Raw genomic sequence first — 22348 nt, forward strand, 5'->3', positions numbered from 1 at the left:
ATGTTAATCAAAAGTTTATATAATTTGGTTTTTTATTAGTACCTGTGCTTTACAGCCACCTCACAAAATTCATGAAAAGTTAACCATCAGCTCCTGGGCTTCCCTGGTGGTGCAGTGGTTAAGAATCCGCCTGCCAATGCAGGGGACACAGGTTCGAGCCCTGGCCCGGGAAGATCCCACATGCTGCGGAGCAACTAAGCCCGTCGCCAGAGCTACAGAACCTGAGTGCCACAACTACTGAAGCCTGCACGCCTAGAGCCCATGCTCCACAATGTGAGAAGCCCACATACCACAATGAAGAGTAGCTCCCACTCGTGGCAACTAGAGAAAGCCCACATGCAGCAATGAAGACCCAACACAGCCATAAATAAATAAATAAATTAATTAAAAAAATTAAACAACAACAACAACAACAACAACAAAAAGTTAACCATCAGTGCTTTCAAGCTCATACCAGCCATCTCCAACACTGCCTGTGGCCAGTTTGGTTAGACTTTTAAGCTGAAAATTTATCAAAACATAACTTTCAAATTCCCTTCCTTTTGGAGGGAGACTTCCAAAAAGTTCTCGCAGGACAATTACCATTAAAAGCAACATTTGAGGACTTCCCTGGTGGCGCAGTGGTTGAGAGTCCGCCTGCCGATGCAGGGGACACAGGTTCGTGCCCCGGTCTGGGAAGATCCCACATGCCACGGAGCGGCTGGGCCCGTGAGCCATGGCCGCTGAGCCTGCGCATCTGGAGCCTGTGCTCCGCAACGGGAGAGGCCACAACAGTGAGAGGCCCGCGTACCGCCAAAAAAAAAAAAAAAAAAAAAAAAACAACACACAACATTTGAAAAACTTCCACTCAACTGAAGTCCAGTGCAAAGAAGGAGCCAGAGTAAATAAGTAAATAAGCCTGTCATTTTAGACTTTTCTAAAGTAAAGATGGGTAATATTTACCCATCTGTTTTTTGTAAATATTATTACAGTCTACTGAAAGCCTATCTAATTTTTCATCCTAAACATTCCTGAGTCTTTGGATTATGTTATTGACTGCTTCTACCTAAAGTAGCCTCACGTTTTTCCCCACACTTTTTTATGTAAATAGGGGAGAGAAAAGGCTATTAAATTTACTTCACTGGTACTTCCACTAACACTGACAACTGATATTCAATGAGTATTCTTCATACCATAAGGGATGCTAAAAGCTTTTCAGGCAGTCTCACTCAGTTCTCTCAACTCTTTGACGTGGCTACTCTTCTTATCTGTACTGTATTGAGGTGCAGACTGAGGTCCTGAGCAGTACAAGCACACAGCTGAGGCCACATGGTGGGGGTCATGATACTCTCAAGGCTCAGGCATGCTGCTTCCGCTCATGAACACTACTTTCCACCACCCAGTTGTCCTTCAAACTTCGCTGACACCAGTCCTGACCCCCATACACAAATGAGTCTGCCCTTAGTTAAACCAAATTTATGAAAACTTCACAAAATAATTCCCAATTTTAAGGCCCAAATGAAAACATGTATTGATGCAAGATGAACCGTATACAAATGTAAAAATACTGCAGAGATGTACAATTTTCAAATGAAAATATTTTATAATCATTACATTTATTTCTAGGATAGTTATTCTCTAGAATGATTTTTTCAAGGAAAATGGACATTATAAAATTGCTGTGCTAGAGAGAAAGCTATTTTATGAGGAAAGGAAGATGTTCATTAAAAGTTGCTAGAATAATTGACTATAACGGAAAAGAATTCTGTTTAAATACTCATTTCATGCTACTTACCAAAATAAGCCCTTAACAGATGAAGTACATTTGAAAAGTCATAATATAAAAATTAAAAGAAAATACAAATGAAATATGCTTAAACATCTAGATGGACAGACAAGCAAATTTTAAGCTTAAAAGAACTGAAAGACATCACACTAAAAACTACAGCGGTTCTTACATTATATGTGAAGTAGCATATTATTTTGAAGGTAGACCGTGAACAAAGACACATATTATAAACACGAAAGAACTCTTAAAAAGTAAAACTGATAAGCCTCTAGCTCATCAAGGAAACAAAGGGAGAGAAGACACAAATTACCCTTACCAGACCTGGATTTCAGGACATCACCAGAGATAATACGAGAATATTATGAACAAATAAATGCCAATGAATTCAACAATTTAGATAACATGGAGAAATTCCTTAAATGATACAAATCATCACAACTAATTGAAGAAAAAAATCTGGAAAATCTCTGTATCTATTAATTTAATTGATCACTAAAAAGATTCCCACAAAGAAAAATCTAAGCCGAAATGGGTGAATGGCTTCACTGATTAATTCTATCAAATATTTAGGGGGTAAATAATACCAATCCTATACAAACTCTAAAGAAAATAGAGAAGGGAACATATGTCAAGTCATTCATGGGGTTAGCATTACCCTGATGCCAAAACCAGATGAAGATATGACAAGAAAGGACACTACAGAGCAATGTCCCTCATGACATCAATTTTAAAATCCTCAACAAAATAGTACCATATTGAATCCAACAATACATATAAAATAATATCTCCTGACCAAGTGGAGTTTATCCCAGGAATACAACATTGAAGAATTGTTTAGCATTTGAATAATCAATGAGTACAGTTTAGCACATTAACAAAAAGAAGGGGGGGTCCATATAAAAACTATTTAAAAAAAAACTTCTAAAAGAAACATAGTTGAAAAATTTTGCAACCTGGGGCGAGTCAAGCGTTCTTAAATAGGATATTTTGAAAAACCATGAAACAAATTGATAAATAATATTTTATTGAATTTAAAACTTTTATCTTTGATGGGCACCATTAAGAAAACGAAAAGGCAAGCCACAAATTGAGAGAAAAATATTTGTAATATGTGTATTTAACAAAGAAACTGTATGCAGAGGGCTTCCCTGGTGGCGCAGTGGTTGAGAGTCCGCCTGCCGATGCAGGGGACACGGGTTTGTGCCCCGGTCCGGGAAGATCCCACATGCCACGGAGCGGCTGGGCCCATGAGCCATGGCCGCTGAGCCTGCGCGTCTGGAGCCTGTGCTCCGCAATGGGAGAGGCCACAGCAGTGAGAGGCCCACGTATCGAAAAAAAAAAAAAAAAGAAGAAACTGTATGCAGCATACAGCACTTCACAAAAGAGGGTATGGGAATGGCCAGTGAGTTAAATGTAAAGATGTTCAACATTATTAGCCATCGTGGAAATGCAAGCTAAACCCACAATGACATACCACTACCTATCTATCAGATTCGCTAAAACTAAAAAGACTGACGATACCAAGTTTTGACAAGAATGTAGAGCAGCAGAAATTTTCATACATTGGTGGTAAGGGTGTAAAATGGTACAGCCATCTTGGAAACAGGATTGGCAGCTTCTAATAAAGTCAAACATAAACCTGCCATGTGACTTAGCAATTCCATTCATAGATATCTACCCCAAAGAAAACATATATTCACACAAAGACTGTACATGAATGTTCATAGCAGCTTTAGTCATAACAGCTCCAAACTGGAAACAATGTCCATCAACTAGTGAATGGATTAACAAATTGTAGTATGTCTCTCCAATAGAATGCTCATCAGCAACAAAAAGGAACAAACTAGTGATATGCTGGTCAACTCAGATGAATCCCCAAACCACAATGTTCAAGGGAAGCAGACAACACAAACAGGTACATACAGTAGGATTTCGTTTACAGGAACTCTAGAAAAGGCAAATTTAACCTCGAGTCACAGAAAGGACATCAGTGATGTGAAGGCTTAACTTCAAGGAGGCACAAGAGAATGTCTGGGGGTGTCAGAAACATTCCATATCTTGATTGTGGTAGTGTTTTCACCAACTGGATGCTTAAGTGGGTGCATTTTATTACATGAAATTACACCTGAACAAAGCTGATTTAAATCAGAACAGGTTTGTATACAACAGCACAAGTTCTCTGACAGACTGCTAATAAGCATATAAACTGTCAGAGTACATTTGGAAAGCAGATCATCGATAAAGATTTTAATCATTCACCAAGTAATTCTACATGTAGGAATCTATTCTGGGTAATAACCTGAAATAAGGATAACACTTCATGTGAAGGGGTGTTTACGGCCGGCTATTTTATGATCATAAAACTGAAAAGAAAAACACAAGCCCTCCATGTCAGACAACAGGGAATGGTTAAGAAAATTATGGATGAGCCCTGGGAGAGACCATTTTGGAGCTACAAAAAATGGTATTTCCAAAGAATTTTCAATAATATGACAAACTACTTATGTCAACATATTAAATGAGAACTAAATGAAAATCTAACTTAATATCTTAACCTTATAAAACAGGAATTATAAGAGACTAGATAAAAATACAACAATCATTATTTCTGGGTGGTAAAGTGGTAACTTTTTCTTTATTCGTTTCCATATTTTCCAAATATTCTGTAGTTTGTGAAGATTATATTTATAATAAAAATATCATTACAAAAGAGCTAGTATTAAATGTTCAATGTAATATGTAATTTTTAAGTAATGATTTTCAGTCCTGGTTTCATAATTTCAAAAGAATTAATTTATCATGGTGAAAGTTCTCTCTATAAAGGGATCCCAAAGATATAATAAGGGGTTTTCCACAGAAATTCCCAAGTAAAAACAAATCATTTAACAGTGCAAACCAGCAACGTTAGGTGACATGAGTGCTCCAGATGCTAACCCACAAAGCATAACACTTGCCTGAAAAGAGCTTTGAGATTTTCCGGTAATTCGGTTCGACCAGCATATCCTGGGTTCATAGTAATAAATATTCCAACTGATGGCTTCAGTGTGATAGCTTCCCCAAGAAATACAAATCTACCAGAAGAAGAATGTTGATGGAATTAAATGTGTTCACTGAATATGAATGCACATTGACAAATGCAAACCACTGCAAAATGCAAATTATTATTAGGAAGCTGTTTATGCTGTGTAATTTTCTTTAAAATTCATAAGCATACATATTTTGAAGAATGTTTATTAAAAATACACTCCCTTCCCCCAGAGGAATTACAAGTATGGCAAGTATTCCTTTGTGTTTTAGCATGGCTGCAGTATGCTAGAATATAAAAATGAGGACTTGACTACTTTAACAGTTAATGAAAGGTGATGCCATTTTTGCCTTCAACATGGGCTGCAGTTTCTTGAATGTGATACAGTACAGATGCAGAATGTCCATGCTAAGAGGAGAAAGGGACTCCTTGTTCTGTGTAATTTTGTCTATTTGCTCACCCTCCATCTTTCCTTCCCTCCCATTTAGTCAACAAATAACTACTGACCACCACTGAGAGGTAGATGAGTGTGGTGCTTGTGACAGCTAGCTCTGGGGCCAGACTGGGAGCATTCAGAGACCAGCTGTATCACTTTATGCATATTCCATTCCCTCATCTAATAAACAAGAAAAAGCGTGGAGGATAATAATATTACCTACCTTATTAGATTACATGAGGATTAAAAGAGATTATGTATATAAATGGCTAAGAGTACAGTGCCTAGGGCCTGGTAAATACTCAACAGATGTTAGCTATGACTATGGCTATTGTCATGACTTGAAGGTATTGAAGAAGCAGTGAAGGATTTTCAGAAAGCTTTGAAAGGGCCACTAGCCCGTTGATGGCCAGGGCAATGGAACGGTAAAGGGCCATAGAAGCCAAACTGAAAGACATGTAGAAGGAAACTTCCCAATGGAGGGAAATGAGACAAATAGAAGGCTTTCTCCTGTTGAGAAAGGGGAGGGCTAAAGCGGTTAGGGAGCTGGGCCTCCAACACGGACTAGGGAGGGAAAAGAGACAGCCACAGTTTTTAGGACTAAGAGTTTCTTAGATGCTGGACAATGAAGAGAAGGTGGATTGTGTTTAGTCAAGGTAAGAATGGAGAAATCTTCATTCTCAGAGTATCAGGCTGGGGAAGGCAAACAGGCCTGGCAGGTGGCTAGGGCAGCAGGTAGCTGAGCACTCTTCCATTACACAGAGCAGGGACAGCCATAAGCCAGAGGCATGGACCTCAAGGGGGCAGAGCCAGCAGGATGCTGGAAGGCTTTGGGGATGAGGCACCGTCCCATCTCTTAAATCCTCGAGTGGAAAGAGAATGTAATAAAACTCATGAACTCATGAAGGAGCCTAGCAGTTTGCACATGGGCTAGCATGACCATGATCAGGTACAAGTCACATACGTGCAGACATGGAGACTGTTGAGAAGCATGGTTGGAAATTTTCAGAAATCCTTGCACTGGTCAGTTACCTCAATCTCCGTAAGAAAGAATGGCCTCAAAGGCACCTGGGTTACATCAAATAAGAAGATTTTGACTAAAAGCTAAATCAAATATGTCTGGGGATCAAAGGCGAAGAACCTAACTTCTGTAACATGACATTAGATCAGGGGCAGTTAAGGCAGCAGACATCTGGTCACAGGAAACTGGTTTCCCAGAGCCATGTGGTGGAAGGACTGAGAATTTTTCTACAAGGTAGAAATACCCAGATGTATCTACAATAACTGCAAACTTCTATAATAGGTTCACAGTTTCAAAGGGCTGGATGATCTTCCCCTGATGGGAGACTGACATATTCTTATGGATAAGACAGCTAGCTGAGCAAAATAGCCTAAGAAATGGGAGTCAATGGGTAGGCCAGATACATGAGATTTCACTGTATACAAAAATGTTACAAAGAAAACCACAACTGGGTATTATAATACTGATTTCTCAAATGAAGCCATCAAACCCTAAGCACCATGTTTTGTCTTTCAGAGTGTGGCACCAACATGGGAAGTGATTAGGTTCTAGCTCCATCTGGAAAGGTTTTGGCCCGAATAACTGGAAGAATGTGGGGGTGTATTCTACTGGGACAGGACAACTAACAAAGCAAGCGTTAGTGGAAAGACCAGGATTTCGACTTTGGCTATATTAAATATGAGAGGCCAATGAGACATCAAATGGAGTCTTCAGATGCCCCAAGACAACTGCTGACATTGTATATGTAAGTCTAGATATCACAGAAAGGAGGTCTGGGCAGCTGGTAGCCAGCACCATCAATATGGTATTGAAAGTCATGTGACTAAATGAAATGACCAAGGGAACAAGTAGAGACAGAGAAAAGAAGACACCTGAAGATTGAGGCCTGTGACATCCAACATTAATAGGTCAGGAAATAATAATAAAAAATAATAGCTAACACTGACATGGTGCTATGTGTCAGGCCCTTGCCCAAGCGTTCTGCATTTAATTCTCACTGTAATCCATAAGGTGGGTACTGTACTTCTCCCCATTTTATAGATGAGAAGAAATCAGCAAAGGAGCAGCCCTGAGGGTGGGAGAAAACTGGGAGGATGTGGAGTCCTGGAACTGATGTGAAGAAAGCGTGTCATGCAGAAGGGAGGGAGTGACTGTGTCAAATGCTGCCAGAAGGTCAGGTAAGATCAGGACTGAGAATTGATAACTGGATTTCGTGTTGTAGAGGGTGCTCATTCTTCCACTGATTAAAGTATGTGATACACCTTTGTTGTAATGAACACTTAAAAAACACGGCTAAAACACAGGAGGTTATTCAAAATAATTCTTCACAATTAACCAGTCTCTCTTATTTTAACCATCTCCTGGGACAGGGAGAGGCAGCTGGAGACTGTGAAGATGAGGTCTCCTGCATTGCTCTAAGGTTCTCTTTCTACTTCTAAGAACAGGAAGAAGCTACAAGCCGCTCACCTCTTCTTCCTGTTTCTGATGGCATCGTGTATCATCTTCACTTGTACTGCCACCACGGAGAGAACTTCCACAGAAATTCGATTGAACTCATCAAAGCAGCCCCAAGCTCCTGTCTGCACCAATCCCTTATAGATATTTCCTATGGACTTAATGATGGAGTGAGGCATTAAGAATGTAACAGAAAAGGGTTTTTAGCTATTAGTTTGACTCATTCCAGGTCAGGAATAATATCGTTAGGATGTATCATTTTTTAACTAACTTACTTTGTAGTCCATTTGCTCTGAACAGTTGAATACATAAACCACCATGCCCAGGGCACGGCCAAGATCTTTGGTGGTTTCTGTTTTCCCTGTACCAGCCGGGCCAGAGGGAGCCCCACTCATGGTGAGATGAAGTGACTGAGTTAAAGTAATGTAACACCTTTAAGCAAAAGAAAACACAAATATTACGATCTTCTATGAGATTCCTAGGAGATGTGAGGGACAATCCAATATTTTTTAAAGTTTAAGAAGTCACGGTCTAAGAATCTGGTTGTAACACAAAATACTGACACATCTCTGATTCGTTCATGGTAAGAGTCAGGATAATATCAAATTTAATTTTAGGTTGGCTGTTTAAAAGTAATAGAGAAGACTGTACTGCTTTATTTGTCTCATTTCCTAAGAGCTGTATGTTTGAATACAAATGACACTTAGTTTGCAATGCTCCTGAATTTCTGATATTTCTAGGTAAACATATTATTAATATGGCAGACATCTCCAACTATTGTTTATAAAAGAAAAATAGATATCTTGGATGATGAATGAATGAAACACTAACTTCATTAAATGGCTATTTAATAAATACATTAAGAGATGAGATATGTAAACATAAATACAGAGTATGCAAATAATATATACCTATTTCACTGTAAAAAGCAAATATAACAAAGACGTAACAATTTATTACGTTAAAATGTATTCAGGAATTCGTTTTGAACATGTCGCTACGTGTGTTTAGATTATGATAATACTTATTTTTGCAGGAAAGATTCAGAGGTCCTTAGACTGAGGAAAATTATGCAAAGACAGAATTTAATACTTGTAAAAGAAGGAAACTAATAAATGGTGAGGACCTAACGTGAGGTTTCTGCAGACTCATGAATTATTTTTGTCTTAGTACAGACAGTGGATCTAGCAGGAAGACACACACACGGAAGACCCAGGACTAGTGTCTACTCTGCCACTCATCAGATAATCTTAAATTACATTTCTGATATCAACATGCCTCAGTTTTCTCCTCCATGAAATGAGGTTTATCGTAGGACTTTATTAAGAAAGCCAACCCAACACGGTGCCCAAGTGGTGATGGCAATGGACTGCTAAGAAGGCCAAAGGTAAATGCCTTAAAAAATTCAAAGTACTATGCAGATAGAAGCAATTACTTATGGAAATGGAGAGTGTTTCTACATTTTACAGCCATCACGTTTCAGAGCATCTTACAATGAATATGGAAATGAAAGACCCCTGGACTAGGAATTATAGCACTTTTTATGGTACAGACTATCCCCTATTAATCTTTTCTTGTGGTTCCAAATTTTGCCTGACATATGACCACCTATATGCTGCAGACTACGTTTCTTCCCTGCCTTCTAGCCAGGAGCAGTCAAGTGACCAAGCTCCAGCCAACATGCTATGTACTGAAATGAGTGTGCTAACCCTGGGATGCCTCCTTTGAGACATTTTCCCCTTTCCCATTGGCTGAAACAAATGTGCAAACCACGTGTAGCATGTCGGCCACCCAGAAGCCTATACAGCTGGACCATCCTCCTCAGGAATGTCACACAACTGAGACCCCAGCTGCTACGTTATCGAAGGCCTTATATTCTGGGTCTCTCTGGAACAGCGGCTTAGCACCCCCAAACCAGTCCACCTGTGTTCCAGCCCAAGTCTCTCAGTTACAAGCTTGGTTGACTTGGTTCTCTGAACCTGCCCACATAAGGGAGAAGGAAATGCTCTCTGTCCAGTCTACCACACAGGGGGAAGGTCGGCATCAAACAAGACGTAATGAAAGTGTTTGAAAGGCAGCATTGTGTTAATGTAAGCAATTAGTAAACAACCCGAAGAATGAAATGGGAAAGAAACGTACATAGTGCGAACATCTTATACAGCCCTATTCACTCTATAAAAGGAACATTCATCTTCCTTTTAACTTCCAAATAAACCACATAGTGATCTTTAAATTAAAAAGTTAATAAGCTATTGGCCTCACACACTGGTAATTTTTAAAAATGCCTCTTCCCCATTTCTCCTGTATGCTGTGCCTCCCCCCACCCCCTGCTCTATGTGCAAGGGCACGTATACAGCAGGCTCTGGCATTTGCAGTTTTGACTCTTCAAGCGATTTTGTCAAGCTACAAAGTTTAATCTCTCACCCTGAAAGCAGTACATAAATTAATTAAGATAGTGAACACTGACTTTTAGTTAGAGACAAGTTAAAGGGAACTGAATTAGAGAAACAATTGCAGAAGCCATACGATTTATCAAGGATAACATCACAAGCAGATTAGTGTGTGCAAGAAAGATCACAAAGCTAGTGAGGGAAATCCATCAGCCTCCAAGGGCCACCACTACCCAGCTTGACAGACAGACTTGCAACCGTCTGCCCTTCCGTTCCCAGATAAAGTATACGGCATCGTGGTAACTGGATAACTGGGAACATGCACATGATCTTGAGGTGTGATTTCTCTTTCATGAATACCAAGGACTAAATATGCTTTCTCCCACCAAATAATTCAGCAGAGGTTGGAATACGAACAAAGAATCTCATGTCAATGTGACATATCCTTACCTCTACAACATTCTGACCGTGTGCATCTATTAACTTGGAGTCAAGTGGCAATGAACATTTAAGAATCCCTTGCTCCCTTGACAGGCTTGAGCCACACTGGGCTCTGTGTCTGCCAACCTCCTTTCCACCTTAGAAACTGTTTACTTGTCTTTGCCTGTAACTTTCTGGCCCAGGATGTTTGCATAGCTGGTTCCTTGTTATCATTTGGGTCTTGGCTCAAATGTCCTCTCATACAATCTACAGCAGGCTCTCCCTTCAAGACGCTTTCTAACCTATCACCCTGTTTTATTTTTGTCACAGCATATATTACCACCTAACACAACTTTGTTAATTTGTTTACTGTTCCTCTTCATTCCCAGACACTCACACACCACACTCCCCTAGAAAGTATGCTCTGAGAGAGCAGGAACCCTACCTGCTTGACACTGGGACAGTTCTCAGCACAGTGCTTCAGACATACTGTATATGATGAATCATTCTGTTCTCCTTTTCTTCCTTTCACTGTATGTAATCCTTCAAAAATGAATTCAATATAGGCAATTCCCGTTTTTACACTTCTAATAAAGGGAGGCAGTTTTTACACTTCTAATATCAGGGTGTTAGCCATAAATAACCAGAGAGAATGGACTCCAAGGTCAAAGATGCTGCCTTGAGCCATATTAACTGCTCATGATTTCATGATGTGTATACCACATAGCGTCTGTAATTCTGCTTTTCTAATTTGGTTCTCTTTAACGTGTCTCTAACACCAACATTTGCTATGTACTCAATTAGTGCATTTACATTCTGCTTTCGTACAGTTTTGCAATTTGTTCATCATTTTCTCACAGTCCTTTATTTTCAATCTCAGACATCTTTACCCATGCTGGGGAACTTTTGGCTTGGTTTTTCCCATCTGAGTCCAACTTAACATTGTTACCTGTCAGTTAGAGGAGTGATCACTAGTCGAGGGCTGTTTCCTAAATATTCATAGAAGTACTGCAACTGGGCATCACAAATATTAACGAGGCAATGTTTCTGGGTGTCCTCCCACCGGTGACGAAGTTGAGAGCGCCAAACAAAAGCGTGGGGAGTGACGACCTAAAAACATCACATGATCATCACACACGGGACACTGATAGTTTTAAGGTCACAAATGTAATCTATTAATCTAATCAACTTGGTTGAGTCGCATTTTACTCTTTAAAAAATCTCACAAAAGGTAAGTCTCTTGTATGCTATTGTAAATTGTAACTGCATGCAGATGGTTGAATACTTAATCAGAAATATGTGTGTAATAAACGTCTTCATTTTAAGAAGGCTATTACTGTAAAACAACATCAATTTGTTGAAGCAATGCTTTTTCCCCTTTTATGAATCACCCCAGGTGATTTGATCACTTTTGTGACTTTATATTCATTACCACTGAAATCAGATGGTAAAATACACTCTGTATTAAAATAGCACATAATCCATTATTTCTGCATGTCAGAGATATAAATAAACTATACTTTCAACCAAGTCCATTCTCAAACTGTTCTGCTTTCAGTAGAGATTTCCACGTCATTTTTCATTAAACCAAACAACAGTGTTTTTTTCGTTGCTATTCCTTCTTATTTTACTCAATTCTATCCATTATTTTCCCAGTTTGAAAAAATAATTCCAGTCTCTTTCAAAATCCAATTGACCGAAGGGTTTCTTAGGAATCACTGGAAGTTACCAAAATTATTATCTACTCATTTGTCTGATATCTACATAAGTCTCGACATTGCATATTTATGCATACTAAATGAGCAGGAGTTAGACAGTCTATCTCTTTTAAGTACAAAATAAAGAACATATTTTAAATCAAAATTTATCCTGCTGCAAGCAAGTCACCACTGATAAAACATAATAAAATATGCAAGGTCATATTCAAAGAGTAGTTATCAATGGCTCATCATCAAAATGAGAATACACGGTAATCGTGTTTTGCAAGGATCAGTTTTAGATTAGCAATTAAGCAACATTCTTCACTGATGGTCCTGAACCTGGATCAAGAAGTTTTTTTTTTAGCTTTACGCTTAAATAAGGAAGCATTTGCTAGGACTTTGTGAAGAGAATTAAGATTCACTTTGATTTTAATAAATTGAGAAGGAACTAGAAAAACAACAGCAAACATCTCACAATACAAGCATGCATTCAAATTGTGAAAGGAAATGTCACCCTCAAAAAACAAAAGGGATTTGGAAGAAGCAGGTTAAGGGCATGGTATGTCAATTTTGTTCACTAGACAAGCGTATTTCAGACATTTTAAGTAGCAGTGTATTTTGGAAAAAGGGTGAGAGATTCTCCTTCCGCATTAAACACTGCCGGTATCTAAGAGACACGTGGACTTTTTAAAGAGATAAGAAGGTTAATAACACACTGAAAGGATTAGAAAATAACTTCTTTAAAGAAAGTAATTTAGCTGTGAATGGAAAAGACAAGGGGTGGCCAACATTTCTCTTTCTTCAAAAGGAAAATAATCAAAGGCACACAGAGATGGTTTAGGTGGTACACAGTCTTACTGCTACTGGCTGGATAAGCCACAGTGGTGGTTATCACAGGTCAATGGATAATTATGTGTAGAGAAGCCGGAAGACAGGGAAATGAACACGTGACTTCCTGTGGTTCCTCCATTCTGACTTAATTTTTGGATGATGTGAATTAGAGGCTCCTGACTTGGCCAAACTCTTTGGGATATCACTTGGGATAACTCTCATTAGGATAATATATTCGCTAACCCAAATAAAAAGTACCCAGAGTAAATGCACTCAGCTTCTTAGGACTAATTAAAATATACAACCTTAAAAAAAAAAAACAAAAAACCCGACTTTCTTAGAAGTACTCTTGATAATAAACACCACTTCTAGGAATCAGCAAAAAACACATGAAACTTCTACAAATAACTTGCCTTCTGAGAAATAAGTTTTGCCACCACGTCTCTGGCATGGACATCTATGGTACAAATTGTCATGATCTTCTGCCTGTCTCCAGGTAGAAGTTCTCCCAGCAGAAGTGCAATCAGTGTATTCAACTGAGAAATCTAGAAGGCATATTTTTTAGAGGTAATAGTTACAAATACAGAATCTTACAGCTCAATAGTCTTTATATTTGTAAAGGTCCCTTTAGTTCACAAAACTATTTCAAATACATTGTCCCAGCTGGCTGTCAAACCACCCTGGGGGTAGGAGCAGGAGGGAGAGATTTAATTAAATTAATTAATTTAAATAGAATAAATATTATTACTGCCCCTCCCCTCCTCCGCCTTCTGAGCTGAGACTCAGAGAAGACAGGTCAACCTGCAGATAATGACAAAGCCAGAGGTAGAAGCAAAGTTTCTTGGCTGCACTGAACTCACTCTCCATGTAACCACGATCTGGCCTGCAACTTTGCTGGAATAGAAAGACTGCAAAATTTTAAAAGATCAAACTGAGTTAATATCTGTCAAAATATAATAAGAACTAAATACCAAGTGCTGTTTTGTTTGGTTGGTTTTGGGTTTTGTGTGTTTTTGCATGGGATATAGGATGATAACTGAGAAAAGATTTAAACAGTACAGCTGATGACTAACCCACTTAATTCTTATTTATACCCCTATTCTTGTCTAAACAAGAATTGTCTTGCCCACCAATTTCTGAGATCAATAGTTTTCAAACTACTGGTCTCTTTTTCTAGAATGGAAAGGAATGAAATGGAATGGAATGACATGGAATAGAAAGAAATAAAAATGCTGCACTACAGTAGTAAGAATATGTACTGTTTTGTGAAAGTTTATTTCAGTTTCATACTTGAGTGTATACGTATGTATGTAAACTTGATCTGATATAAAATATATCTTACGGTTAATTGTGGTCAGAAAGTTCTGAAGGATACTCTCAGGTGGTCATTTTGTTAGCATGCTTATTTACATAAAACATTCCTGTCTTACTCAAAGCTTATTAACAACAACAACAAAATTCTGCCTTATTCCAGGGTATCATATTGTAAAACTATACTGTCCCCTTTCCTGTTTAGCTCTGCAAAGGACAGTCAATGACAAACTGTTAGATCCTGAAAGAACTGGTTGCAAGTGAATATATCATATCATCAAAGGATCTCAAACCTTTGTACCTACTGTCACAAACATATTCCCTATAGTACTATTACCACATTCCAGAAAACACCAAACAATGCAGACTGCCCAGAGACTGCTGTGCAGCTGCACTGGAGAAGATTCTATAATTACAGTAAGCATGGAGAAGGCAGGCAGGATGGCATAACCGCAGGATGAACAATTCACATTAAATCAGAGTCTACAACGTGCCAGGCACTAACTAGGATTACTGTCTGTATCATCTCATGTAATCTTCACAATAATCTATTATCCTCATTTTGCAGATGAGAAAATTGACTCGTAGGCATATTAACCACACTTGCTAAACAGGGCAGGGGGAATTCAAATCCAGACACTCTGACTTCAGAGCCTGAGTTCTTACTGATCACATCATATAGATTTCCTGTACCAGCCTCCACAAGATCAATCCACCCACCACTTTCAAGTTGGACAAATGGTAGTTATGCAAAAAGTATTCCAGAGAGACTTAAAATCAAACACAATGAACAAGTGGTTCAAAGGAATAAAAAATACGTACTTTAGACATTCAGCATATACAGCAGCCTTATAGCTGTTGTTGTATATTCTACTTTCAATATCCTACATCTATAAAATGTAGTTACATGAGAAGAAAAGCAGAGGCGATTATTATTTCATGTATGCCATGTTCAGTGTTCATCATGATTTTCGGTTCCATGAGGGCAAGGTCTGCATCTGTCTAGCTGAGTGCTTTGTCCCCAGAGCCACTAGCTGTTGAAAAGTAGGTGCTCAGGGACTTCCCTGGTGGTGAAGTGGTTAAGAAACCACCTGCCAATGCAGGGGACACGGGTTCGAGCCCTCATCCGGGAAGATCCTGCATGCCACGGAGCAACTAAGCCCGTGCGCCACAACTACTGAGCCCATGCACTGCAACTACTGAAGCCTGCATGCTCTAGGGCCCGCGTGCTGCAACTACTCAAGCCCGTGTGCCTACAGTCCTGCTCTGCAACAAGGAGCCACCGTGATGAGAAACCTGCGCACCACAACGAAGAGTAGCCCCCGCTCACCGCAACTAGAGAAGGCCCACGCGCAGAAACAAAGACCCAACGCAGCCAAAAAACAAACAAACAAACAAAACTGAAAAGTAGGTGCTCAATGCATGCTTGAGTACTGAGTAGATGACTGAATGAACAGTAATAGTGTATACACATGTAAGTTTCTCAACAAAATTTATAGGCATGTTGGTTAGAAAGAAGGTATTTTGGCATTGGATATTTTCTATCTCGGTCAAGATATCCAGTCTTTAGAGTCACAAATCTTACACCAGGACCAGTACTTGGTTAGAAAGAGTTGGTTTCAACAACAGTAATAATATTTGATGTCTCTTAAGAACATTTTTCAAGTGCTTTCACAAGCAATGTCTTGTCTGAGCTTCCCTGTGATTTCTCCATTATTGATTCCATTTTTACAAAAGTTCTGTCAAGTGACAGATGATTAAAAATACAGCTCATCAACATTATCTGGACAGCATTATATGTTGGGAATCTTATACTGTCTCTCAAGATTAAACTTTCCCAATGATGCTCTTTTCTAAGTAATAAAATTCTGTACCCCCCCCACACACAAAAATAGTAGTTATAAAATATCTATCATCTGGACAGTGGCATCAGGCAGCAATTACTATACATTCATATTGTAACTGCATACAAGTTTATGGTCTGTGACATATATAAAATGTTCCTCAGCAGCTTTTAAAAAATATATACTTTATCATGTAATGAGCACTTATTCTTGCCCTTGATTAAAGAAACGTCACATGATTTTCTACTGGATCAAGGATGTTTGTCCCAGTTCAAAAACATACCTCTGAAACTCAAGTGGCTGTTTTCCCGGTACACCTTGGTTTAGCTGGAGCATATGTACGGTGTATCTTGAACCAGAAAGAAGCCTACCTTTACTTACAGTCCAAACTCCTATCCATGAACACAAAGGCTTCCATGACCTCCCATCACTCTTTTCCCACCGGACATCACTCCAACCATCCTGGCCTTCTTTTCGTTTCCCCATCATGGTTGTTTCAAGGTCACAGAGACTGTTTGACCTGTCTGGAGTCATTTTCCCTCTGATCTTTGTACAGCTGGCTTCCTCTCATTATTCAAGTCTTAGTTTAAGCTCACCTCCTCAGATCAGCCTTCCTTGGTCATCCTATTTCCACTTACCCAGTTATTCTACATGTTCCTAATTTATTTTCTTCACGGTTCTTACTAGTATCTTATCATTCACTTAGTTACTTCCTTGTTTACTGTTTGTCTCCTCTGCTTGACTGTAAGCTGTCATGGAGCAAGGTCCTTATCTGTCTTATTCAACACTACACTCTCACATGTAGCATAGCAGCCAGCACAAAGCATGTGCTCAGGAAACACTGGTATGAATAAACAAAGGAAGAAATGAATGACAGCAATAATACACACCTGAACAACATTTTGTTCTCTCGTCCCCTCATTCACACAACACTAACATGGTTACTGTTTCCAGAGCTTATAGGCCAATGAGGAATGCAGATAAATAATTACAATTGTTTTGCTAGGGCAAGTACAAAGTACTATGACAGCACGCAGAAATAGGACCTTGCTTAATCGAGAGCCTGGAAAGACATTTTACAGGAAAGGGTATTTATGGTGAGACCTAAAGAGTGAGTACGATTTAGGCTGTATAGACTTTAGGAGTTTCCCACCCAGGGAGGCAGTGTTTAAGCCACAGGAAGCAGCTCAGGATATGTCAGGTGGCCCTGGGAGGGAACTGAAAGAAGCCTGGGATGGTGAGAGTGAAACGGAGAGGCAGACCAGGTATGTAAGGATGCTGTAGAGGGAAGCGGGGTCCCAAACATGCAGGGCTGGGCCAGCTTTCTGAGGGTCTGAACTTCAATCCAAGGGCAAGAAGACACTGGTGAAGGGTTTAGGGAGGTGGGATGATAATCGGATGTGTGTTTCTGAAAGATTTCTCTGCCTCTAGTATGATTAATTGGAGGGAAACAGGATTGGAGAAAAAAAGACCAGAGAAGAGGATGCTACATTCATGGCAAGAGAAGAGTAGCTGGGACTAGATTATTAACAAAGTAGTGAAGGAAACAGTAAGAATAAATATATTTAGGGCAACTGAAGAGACTTGGTGGTTGACTGGGTATCAGGTGAAAGAGGAGTCAAATGGGCTTCTAGTCTGAGCAACTGGTGAAGAGTGTCGGTGTTTTTTAATGAACTTGGGAAGCACTGAAGAAGTAGGTTTGAGAAGAGTAAATGTAGTTTGAATGTTCTAGGCTGGACGTGCCTGTCAAATTTCCAATGGACAAGTCCAATATGCCCCTGGCTCCACTTCAGGAGAAAGGTCTGAGCTGGAGGTCAAAGTCACCAGCATATTACAACAGAAACTGAGCAGCCATACGGGCAGATGAGATTAGCCAGGAATATGTGGTGTGGTAAAAAGAAAAAGGGATCTAAGTCAGAGCCACAAGGAACAGTTAAGAGGCAGGACGAGGAAGAGGAACAAGGAAAAGAAACTGAAGAATAACCCAAGAAGTATGTGGAAAAGTGGAATTCAAATAAAGATGAATATAAGGGAAGAGGGCATTTGAAAAGGAAGTATTTCTAACGTTAAAAAACCAGAAATATACCCAGTCAAGTGATTAGAAATGGTTCTTGGAGAGAGATGAGGATGAAAAAATGGAAAGAATAAGTATAGATATTTAGTTCAAAAAGCTTGGTTATGGGCTTCCCTGGTGGCGCAGTGGTTGAGAGTCTGCCTGCCGATGCAGGGGACACGGGTTCATGCCCCGGTCTGGGAAGATCCCACATGCCGTGGAGCAGCTGGGCCCGTGAGCCATGGCCGCTGAGCCTGCGTGTCCGGAGCCTGTGCTCCACAACGGGAGAGGCCACAACAGTGAGAGGCCCGCGTACCGCAAAAAAAAAAAAGAAAAAAAAGAAAAAAAAGCTTGGTTATAATGTAAGTTCCAGCAACAGAGTAGGAAATGGAAGGAGGTGTGACATCAAGGAATACTTTTTGGTGGTTGTATTGTTTTTAAGCAATGTGAGAGACTTGGGAATGTTTAATTGCTGATGGGAATGAGCCAGTGGAAGAATCTGAAGACACAGTAGAGAAAGAAGTCACGGAAATCCTGCAGACAAGACCCAAAGCACAGATGGAGACAAGGCTCCAGATGATCAGAGGCCATCCTTCCATTTTAACAAGAGGACGGTGCAGAGGGCAGAACACCAGCCCCATTGCCATTGATCTAGTTCCTCTCTGATGGCATCAGCAGATAATAAGAACTAACATTTATTGAGCACTTACTAGCTAACATATCTAACAAGCATTATTATATATGTGTGCGTGTGTATGTATATATATAGTATGTGTGTGTATAATATCTATCTTTGTGTATAAATACATACACATATTTCTAATTTAATCATCACACTAACTCTGTGGGCAAGGTACTATTATTATTCTCATTTTATATATGAGAATACGAGGTAATTTGCCCAAGATCACACAGTTATAAATGGTGGAGCCAGGATGTAGTACAGGATTCTAGGATTTTATTGTATATTTTATAAACCCAAAAGTTTCACATGTGGATAACATATTCATTAACAGAACACCTTGGCCAGACAAGAGTTGACCTCTAATGATTCCGGTGGATGGAAAGAGGTAACTAGGCATCCCCCTCCTATAAATTCTCATGTTTAGATAAACATGGAAACAATTCCCAAGAAAGAGACATGAATCTTGATCACTGAGGCTTATATGTTACAAATGTCTAATATGCCACGGTGTTCTTCCAAAGAGGACCAGCTTGCTTGGTGGGACGATGGTGAGCTCACCATGAAAGAAGGTGTCAGGCATACACAGTAACACACTCAAGGTCAGAGAGAAGGGCTGGTTCCTGATACATAATGGTGGTTGATTCTCAATTTTGTCCTCACCCAGCTCCTACGGCAGTATGGTATAAAGAGGCTATGTCTGTGAACTTAAAGAGATATGTCCCTAAATACTATAGGTTAAATAAAGCAACACAGGAAGAACATTTTCCTTGTAGTAGCAGAATCACTGCAATTTTACCAGGATCAAGGCATGGCAGGTTTCCCAGCTTAGGCACACCCAAGCCACAGCAGCAAAGAAGCTGGAAGCGCCCCTCGGTAGAAATGTTAAGATCTGGAGCTTGTAGTCCTCAGCTCAGCAAACTGAAGTGAACGCTACAAGGTAACTACTACAGCACTTTGGGAGTCAGCTACCAGAACCCTCAACCTCTTTCCACCTGGACATACACAGAAGTAATGCTCTCCGAGTCTCTTAACAATAGCAACAAGATCTCTAATCCCGAAACTCACCAATGTTTCAACTTAAGCAATATCAGAAACAATGGATTTTCATTTCAGCTAGAACAAAGAAAATTGCCAAAGAGACCAGGTCCCACACTTTCTGACACTATCAGGTCATGGGTTGTGGAATCTCGGTTTATCGCCTCCCTTTGCACTGTTCGTTTCCTACTTCTTCAGTCATATTGCGAAAACCAGCACAATATTGAGCAATGTATGTCAGAGACAGTGAGCATAATTACCCCATTCCTGACATTAATGGAAATGATGCTAATGTTTCACTATTAAGCATGATTTTCTCTGTAGGTTTCTGGTAGATAATCTTCATCAAGTTATCAAGTTTCTTTCAGATGTTATGTGGGAAAAGAAAAAGGTTGTAAAAATTGATAATCAAAGCTCCCACCTTAAGAAACTTGAAAAAGAGAGGCAAATTAAACTCAAAGTAAGTAGATGAAAGGAAGTAATCAAGATAAAGCAGAAATCAGCGAAATACAAAACAAACAGTAGAGAAAATCAACAAAATCCAAGATTAGTTTTTTGAAAACTTAAATAAAATTGATAAACAGATTACAAATAAAGGAGAGAAAACACAAATCACCAACACCAGGAATGAAAGGGGGACACGATGCCAGGTCCTCCAGATGTGCTAAGGATAACGTCGATATAGGAAGACCAACTCACATCAATAAGTTTGAAAACGCAGATCAGGGGTGGATGACAGTTTCCTGTAAAGGGCCAGACAGTAAATGTTTCGGGCTTTGAGGGGTACATGGTCTCTAATGCAATGACACCACTTAGCCAGTGAAGCGTGAAAACTACCAAACACATAGGCGCTGCGCCAGATTTGGCCAGATGGCTGTAACTTGCCAAACCCGGACTTGGAAAAAATGGGTAAATACCTTGAAAAACAGAAATTCCAAAAACTGACACAAGAAAAAAACAAACCAAAAAAGCTACACAACAGCATGTACATAAAAGAAATCAATTTATAATTTATAAAGAAAGAAAACCCCAAGCCCAGATAGCATTACTAGTGATTTCTATAATAAACTCTTTCACAAAATACATGAAAATGCAATACTTTCCAATTCCTTTTAAGGAGCATAATCCTCATCCCCAAACTGGCAAAGATATTATAATAAAAGAAAACTACAGATAAATGTTCCTTATGAATATAAATGCAGAATTTCTGGACAAATTAGCAAATAGAATCCAGCAAAAATATATATACATCTATAAATGGTAACACATCATAAATGCAAAGTTGCCTTAGCATTCAAAAATTCACCTTAGTAACAGAATAATAGAGAAAAACCACAAGAATATCTCAGCAGACTTGAAAAAGTTCAACTCCTCTTCAAAATAAGAATTCTCAGTATGTAGTAATAGAAGGTATTCCCCTCTATTTGAGAAAGGTCATCTACAAAAATCTAGAACTACTATCGTACTTAATGGTAAAACATTGTTCTTCCCTAAGACTGGGATTACTTCTATTTAACATTATATTGAAGGTCGTAGCCAATTCAATGACTCAAGAAAAGGAAATAAATGGCAAAAGAGAATGGAAGGTCAGAAGTGAAACTGTCATTATTTACAGATGGTATATTCATGTACATAGAAAGCCTGTGAAACTATATTAAAAAAAAAAAACAAACCTACTACAACGAGCAAGCAAATGTGGCAAAGTCTCAAGACACAGGTAAATATTAAAACATCAATATATTTCTGTATACCAGCCACAAACATTAGAAAATTTAAAATTAATTAGCATATGTTTACAGCATCAAAGCATATCAATTATCTAAAAATAAATCTAGCAAGAAATGTATAAGACCTCTGCATTGAAAACTACAGAAAACACTGTTCAGAGAAATTAAAGAAACCATTGGAACAGGGCTCTATTTATGAGGTACCTATATTTAAATTTCAACTTTCTTACCATTTCTATTATTTCTGTGGTTACTGGTCTACTCAGGTTTTCCACCTCATTTTGAATTAATCTTAGAAACAGTGTTCATAGAAAATTATCCATTTAATTTAGATTTTCAACTTAAATGTTAGTATAAAATCACATGTAGTGTGGTACAGTCTTCTAAAAAACATCTCTTTCTCATACAAGAGATTTTTCTTTTCCCTATCCCTTTGTTGTTTCTGCTGTCTCTTCTGAACTGCAAATCTTTGTCAGTGTTTGATCTGTTCAAAGAACCAACGCTTGAGTTAATGGATCAGACTGGACTCATGGCCTATATGGGTAACAAATCTCTTTTTCTGTTACCTCCACTTATTGTGGGGATCTTGAGTTACTTCAGGATCTGTTCTGCTTTTTTCTCTAGAACAGGAATTGGTAGACTACAGG

At 39.1% G+C, this 22348-nt stretch overlaps 1 protein-coding gene across 2 annotated transcripts in view; it reads right to left on the reverse strand.

Annotated features, from left to right (window-relative positions):
• DNAH11 (dynein axonemal heavy chain 11) overlaps nt 1-22348 on the reverse strand; it is a gene marked incomplete at its 3' end in the record, with an annotated part of 314796 nt that overhangs the window by 177370 nt on the left and 115078 nt on the right. For both annotated transcript variants that reach the window (XM_081244744.1, XM_081244745.1), the window contains exons 31-35: nt 13460-13591; nt 11465-11625; nt 7981-8137; nt 7718-7863; nt 4723-4839 (exon numbers count right to left, since the gene is read on the reverse strand). In XM_081244744.1, the coding sequence (XP_081100870.1) occupies nt 4723-4839; nt 7718-7863; nt 7981-8137; nt 11465-11625; nt 13460-13591 (713 nt within the window). The remainder of the gene's footprint in view (nt 1-4722; nt 4840-7717; nt 7864-7980; nt 8138-11464; nt 11626-13459; nt 13592-22348) is intronic.

This window comes from Mesoplodon bidens (assembly GCF_964165515.1).
Source record: "Mesoplodon bidens genome assembly, chromosome: 9".
Lineage (NCBI taxonomy): Eukaryota > Metazoa > Chordata > Mammalia > Artiodactyla > Ziphiidae > Mesoplodon > Mesoplodon bidens.